At 47.6% G+C, this 6,701-nt stretch overlaps 1 protein-coding gene across 1 annotated transcript in view; it reads right to left on the reverse strand.

Annotated features, from left to right (window-relative positions):
* The window catches only part of Smc1b (structural maintenance of chromosomes 1B), a 73,169-nt gene that overhangs the window by 10,289 nt on the left and 56,179 nt on the right, over positions 1 to 6,701 (reverse strand). The window contains exons 19-20 of the mRNA XM_004642456.2: positions 2,576 to 2,674; positions 328 to 484 (exon numbers count right to left, since the gene is read on the reverse strand). Of these exons, the coding sequence (XP_004642513.1) occupies positions 328 to 484; positions 2,576 to 2,674 (256 nt within the window). The remainder of the gene's footprint in view (positions 1 to 327; positions 485 to 2,575; positions 2,675 to 6,701) is intronic.

Raw genomic sequence — 6,701 nt, forward strand, 5'->3', positions numbered from 1 at the left:
TTTTTTTTTTTGTACTGGGGATCAAACTTGGGACCTTGCGCTTACTAGGTAGGCGCTTATGCCACTGAGCTATATCCCCAGCATCTAAATAATACTGACACATTTTGACAGTAATATTTTTTCTGGCATGAAAAATTATCTATAGCCAATAAACTTGTTTTCAAATTAAAGCAGGACACTCCAAAAAGGAGGCAATTAGTGATTCAGTACTGGTAGCACATGTGAAAATAAGGCAACAGGAAATGGTGTTCTAGAAAGGAAGGTGCAATCCTGGGAGGACCATGCACACGCGCAAGAAATGAGAGCCAAGACTGAGCTCTGCCTCACCGTCTGTGGACTCCTGGAACTTGTCCCTGACCATCCTCAAGTTCTCCAGGGCTCGCAGGTTCGGGGCTGCCATCTTCAGCAGGTTGTCTTCCTGGGATGCCACTTGCCTCATCAGCAGTGTGAGGTGGGCCTCCACCTCCTTATCTGACTGCAGAGCCTGCAAGGGCAGGGACAATTCTCTGATGCACCGGGGGTGAGACCGAAGGCCAGCCCAGCCCACTGCACCGCCTCGGCAGCCCGGGGTCTGTGCACCCCAGCAGCTGCACGCCTGAGCTTCTGGTGCTGGCTGTGATGCTCTTGGACCGCATTTCCCTCCTCACTCTGTAACTGGGCTGAAAGCCACACTCCTGCGTGTATCAGCTTAGTGTCCTCGCTCATGACAAACTACCGAGTGCTTACTGCGAATTAGAGAGCCAGGATGAGGACAGAGGGGCAAGGGGAGCCAGGCCTTTTCAGGAAAACTTGACTCCAGAGGGCGTGAAGGAATACATGACAGAAGTGACATTTTCATTCACCAAGAGAATTACTTGAAAATGGATGAACTCATCCTACACATTCAAATAAATTTCAGATGAGTGAAACAGGTGAATGAATATAAGAAAGCCATAAATGGCAAGATGGTATTTAAGCATTTACTAGACAGTAAGATGAAAGGGACTTGTTAAACAGAAGCAAATAGAGAAAGCATGAAACAAAAAACCTAGAGAAGTAAAATGCTACTTTCTCACTTCCAAAGGATGTCACAAGTGGAATGTAAACTTACAAGCCTATTAACCACATATGAATTTAAAAATATGGTGGGTGGTGAGTGCTGCTCCTGGCGTCATCCTCTTTGCACCGTCTGCCGCCCACATGGGGCTGAGGGGTGCACAGGGGCACAGGCCTTCCAAGCTCGAGCGAGGTCTGAGTCCCTCCACCTTCAGTGACAGCCCCAAAATGAACGTACCACCCCACCAGGCCACTGTGATGTGGGTCGGCTGGTGGGGCTCTGCAGGGAAACCTCCCTTCAACCACACAGTAGTACCCTGAAAGGTGGGCTGCTCCTCTGGGGAGGTAGCTGTGGGCTGGACGGTGCAGACGGCTCCAATCACTGCGTCCTGGGAAACGCAGCCTGATGACAGGGCCCGGGAGGAGCCTCAGAGCTGGCTGGGCCTCAGCCGGGCTGCTGCACGAGGAGGCAGGAGAAGCCCAAGCCCGCACAGGCACGACACTGGGACAGGGAACTCGGGTGCTGGAGCAAGGGCCACTTCTTTAATTTTTAAGACAGTGTCTCACTATGTAGTTCAGACTGGCCTTGAATTTGCTCTGTAGCTCAGGGTGGCCTCAAACTCATGGCAATCCTCCTGCTCAGCTCCCACGTGGTGGGGTTACAGGTATGTGCCACCATGCCCGGGAGGCCACTATGGTTTTTGCAGGAGTTTGCAAAGACTTCAATATTCATTGTGACCCCATAAAAAGTGGAGTTAGCCAGTGGCTGACTGGATGTTCCAAAGAAGCATGTCCTGCAGAACAGTGATTAAATGCACTGACAGAAGTCTTTCTGAGACAAGGTCTCGCTAGGTAGTTCATGCTGTCCTCGAACTATGTAGCCCACATTGGCCATCATGCCCAGCTGACAGAAATGTTCCTAAAGTAATGTATGGCTGTTTTGTGGCAGAAGAAATGTGCAGTTTGCCTTCAGTTTGGGGCTTGGCCCAGAGACCCTAAAACCTGAATGGCACGGATGAAAGGAGTACCTTTTGTTACTGATAATAAGCCCCTGCAGCCCATCTGAGTTGGTGGTAGCGGCTGGCTTTGAAGGGGGGAACTACACAGTGAGACACTGTCTTAAGAACCTTCAGCACCTGCACTCTGGGGAATGGAGCAAGGCTGGAGACTTGCTGGGAACGCAGGCGCTACGGCGGAGAGCCGGGAGGCAGCGCGCTGTGGGTCTCCCACAGGCTCTTCCCGAGTCATGGCCTCCGTAGGAAGCTGATGAACACACAGCCCCCTGGAGCCCTGCACCCCTCTCATCACTCCGTCACACGTAGCTAAGGAGGGGACCATGGATAGGGAGGCGGGATGTGTGCTCAGGTGGTGCAGAGTGCTGCAGAACCGCGTGCTGAGGCAGACCCACCTACCTGGTGTCAGTGCTGCCAAGATAGAGAAGTGGTTTTCACTTCTGGATGTGTCTTCACATCTAAAAATGATTTTCCAGTATTTGAATACTCAGTATTGCTATTAGTAAATCAACAGAAATCTTTGTTACCTTCAACTCCCCCTGCAGAGGGCTGTAGTCCATTTCCATAGCAGCTTCCTTTTCATAGATATCAGTTGTTGCCTGTGTACTTTCTGCTTCAGTTCCCAACTGAAAAACATGTGAAGCCCTCTCCTTACTGTCTCTGATAGTCACCTGCATCCCCACCCTCCAGGTGCCTGTCACCTCCTTCAGGTGACAAGCCAGGGAAGCTCAGTTGTCCTCGCATGGCTCTGTCAGTGTCCTCTGGTCATTCTGCTACAACTGTGCAGCCTCCATGACCACAGCAGGTGTCACTCAGAGTGGGCAGGTGTCTGCATGACCTTTCCTGTTACCTCTTCCGTCACCAGCCACGGACTGCTCCAACACTCTGCTCCTCTCCTGCTTCACTGTTTCCTTCACGTGGATCAACACCTAATGTATTCCACCTACCTACATTTGCTCATTTCTACTCAGAATGTAAAGGACGCATTTGACCCAGAGTGCAGGCCTGGTGTGTGAGTGAGACGGCCCGGGGCCCACCTGCATCCTCACTGGACCCAGAGCCCAGGCCTGGCGTGTGAGCCTGGGGCCCCCCGGATCCTCATTCGACCCAGCACAGGCCTGGCATGTGAGCGAGACCACCCGGGGCCCGCCAGATCCTCATTTGACTCAGAGTCCAGGCCCGGCATTTAAGTGAGATGACCCAGGGCCTGCTGGATCCTCATTCAACCCAGAATCCAGGCCCGCTGTGGAACCCTTCAGCACAACTCCCTGCAAAGAGGCTAGAGGCAAGACCCACCCAGCTGATTCAGGAGCAGAACATCTTGCCAGAGTGGCACAGGGGGTTCACCTCCAGGGGCTACAGCAGGAAGAAGTGGAGCGCAGCAGCCAGACCCAAGCCACCCACCTGGAGGAGTCTGAACTTTGTAGATCCGGACCTGGTGCTAAGGTAATAACTCTATCTAAGCTCTACACTAAAGGTCAGAAGACAGTCCTGTAGAAAATGACAAAGAGAAGGAACAAAATGCAGTCTCAGGCCCTGAGCCCACCCAGAACAAAGGCAGAAGACACTAGCATAGAAGGAATTGGAAATCACACACCTGAAATCTCTGAAATAATAGCATCTGAAGTAAAGAAACAACTACAGGAAGGTATAGAAGAAATCAGATCAGAAATAATTTCTGAAGTAAAAAAAGAAATGATAACTATACTGAAAGAAGTACTAAGTGCTTCTAGAGCATACACTGATAAAAAATAGAGCAGAATATAAAAATGATGGACTCCTTGAATAAGCACTCTAGGAAAGAAACAGAATGCATGAAGCAGATCCAAAGTGCTATACAGGAATTTAAAACTTCAATCACAAGCTGGCAAAACCGTTTGAATGAAAGTGAGAATAGACTTTCCGACCTGAAAGACACCATTGCAGCTAGTGAAAAAGTAAGAAAAGATCCCTTAAAAACAACTAGGATGCAGGAAAAAATAATGCAATACCTGCAAGACGATGCAAAGAAGAACAATGTGAGACTAATAGGCATCAATGAGAAGGAAGGAGTCAGTACAAATGATATAAAAAGAATATGGGCAGAAGTAACAGCAGAAAACTTCCCAAATATGGGGCAACAATCTGACATTCACATAACCAAAGCATATAGAATTCTGAATAACATCAACCCAATGAAAACCACACCCAGACATATAATAATCAAGATCCCAGAAATTCAGCACAGGAACAATATAATTACGGCTGACTTCTCTTAAAAAAAAAAAACCAAGGTAAGAAGAGCATGGAGCAGAGTACTTCAAGCCTTGCAAAAAAACAGCTTGCAACCCAGACTGATATACCCTGCAAAACTCTATTTCAAGTATAATGGAGAAGTGAAATACTTCCATGACAAAGAACAACTAAAGAATTTCATGATGACAAGGCCAAGCCTACAGAGAATACTAAATGATGTCCTAGGGAGGGAGCAAATTGATCACAGCTCCATGAATGAGAATGGAAAGAACCCACCAAATAGGGCAAACAATTAAACACAGGTGAATAACAGGGATACAAAAGCAGTCTTTCAGTTATTCTTTTGTATACAGCAGCAGAATATTTCCATCAGCACACTCTACAAATGGACTTCTCTTCCACCCTATGGGTCATGATTCTGTCTGGGTCTACAGGGTGGATGTCAAGGAAACAGCAGTAGCTCAGTCCCGCAAGTGACACCTGGCCACCAGTAAGTGTTAGGGACATTATCCATGTCCATGACATACTAGAACTTTGTGCGATATCCTATCCCCAAACTGTTAGAAGTGCTGGTCTTTTATTTGTCATTCCAGTACTCATCTTATGTTTTATTCTTAGTAATTCTTTACGATCATGAAATCTTTTTCTTAGTTCAATTGTTTTGAAACATTTAATTTTTAATTAATTAGTATTTAATTTTCTGAATATTGCTTAATCTTAGTTTTTGCTTTAAGATTTATACTGTATATCTGACTTAAAATCTATTTAAAAGACATGATATTTTCTCCTAGCATTAGAAACTTTAGAAAGTATATTTCCATTTTCAATAAAATAAAATAAAATAAAAGATATCAAACATATCTTTTAAAGAGAGCCTGGGTATATATCCAGGTTAGATAAGAACTTTTAACTACTCAACATAAATGTGAACAATCCAATTAAAAAAATGTAAAGGATGCAATTTTTGTCTGTTGTCGTCCCAGTACTATATTTCAATTTCTAGCCTTTGATACCATGCTGATGAAAACCAAGACTCATATATTAAGAAAAAGCATACCAAACTTGTCTGGGTGTGGAGGCACATGCCTGTGATCCCAGCACTTGGAAGGCTGAGGCAGCAGGATTGCCAAGAGTTCCAGCTAGTCTGGGCTATGGAGTTCTTAACCAGCCTAAAAGGACTGTGTCTCAAAAAAAAAAAAAAAAACAAGAAGCCAAATTCTGCCATTTACCCATGGCAGATGCCCTCAGCTGAACAAACTCGATCCCACTACTCTGCGTATCAGGTTTGAATGTAATACAGGTTATACAACCGCTCAGAGAAGGTGGACTTGGGCCAAGTGTAACCTCATGGGTCTCACTGCGCTCGGCCTGTGTGGCTCATCTGCAGCTCACGACTCCAAGGGTTGCCATGGGCCGGCGACCAAAGGGATGCAGACTCTCAGGCAGCAGGGTCCCCAGCTGCTGCCTCCTCACATTAGAATCTGGGAAGCAACCATCTGGCCGTCTCCACACAGATGCTAAGAATTTCCCAAGGGCCCTGGCAAGCAGAGACAATCTCCTGCCAGGAAGGGGAGTCTCAGGCTTACTTCACCAAGGGTAGACAGTGACTGCCTTGGCAAGTGTTGCCAAACAATGACTTCTACCCAGTGGCGCTTGTAAGCACCCCACGGCCTGGTCCTGACTGGACACACATCAACTGCCAGCCAGGCCACCTGCCCACAGGCCAGCCTCTTCTCCCTCAAGAGACATTTGGCTCCAGGGCTTAGCAACCCCATGGGATCAGAAAACAGCATGCAGCCCATGAGCCTATCGCCTGTTCCAAGAGAATCGTTGATGTCCCCATGCCTTTCTCTCCCAGTGTCACGTGGTCTGGGCCTTCTGGACACTCTTGGACAATTTGCTCTTAGGAAGGGTCATGCTTTAAAAAATGAATGCGATACTCCGGGGCAGCGTGCCTAGCACAAATGAGGCATGAGCACCGAATACCTTTTAGAGAACCCTGGGAGGGTGTCCAGGGACTCCCCATGTGTTCTTGATGAGTATCAACATCCCCAGCGGGCCTCTGCAGCTGCTGACGCACCCACAGCGACACTCAGAAGCACTAGGCCACAGCTTCCTCGGGGATGAGCTCTTGGGGCTGTGACAATGCCAGGTGCCCACTGGTCACCAGGCAGATGTCCGTCCCAAGCCCTCAGTGCCACCTACGCCTCCTTCATCCCCAACTCCTGGAAACCACTTACTTTTTACTGCATGTGTAGCTGTGTCTTCCAGAATGTCATACTGTTGGAATCACCTTGTATATACCAGTCTTTGCAGCTTGTGTCTTATCGAAAGGCTTTTCCTTTTGTGTGTGGCCCTGAGGGTTTCCACTAAAGGACATCCTTAGCTCTTAAAAGAGTAATTTTTACGATTTTTTTT

Source organism: Octodon degus, unplaced genomic scaffold (genome assembly GCF_000260255.1).
Source record: "Octodon degus isolate 3935 unplaced genomic scaffold, OctDeg1.0 scaffold00153, whole genome shotgun sequence".
Lineage (NCBI taxonomy): Eukaryota > Metazoa > Chordata > Mammalia > Rodentia > Octodontidae > Octodon > Octodon degus.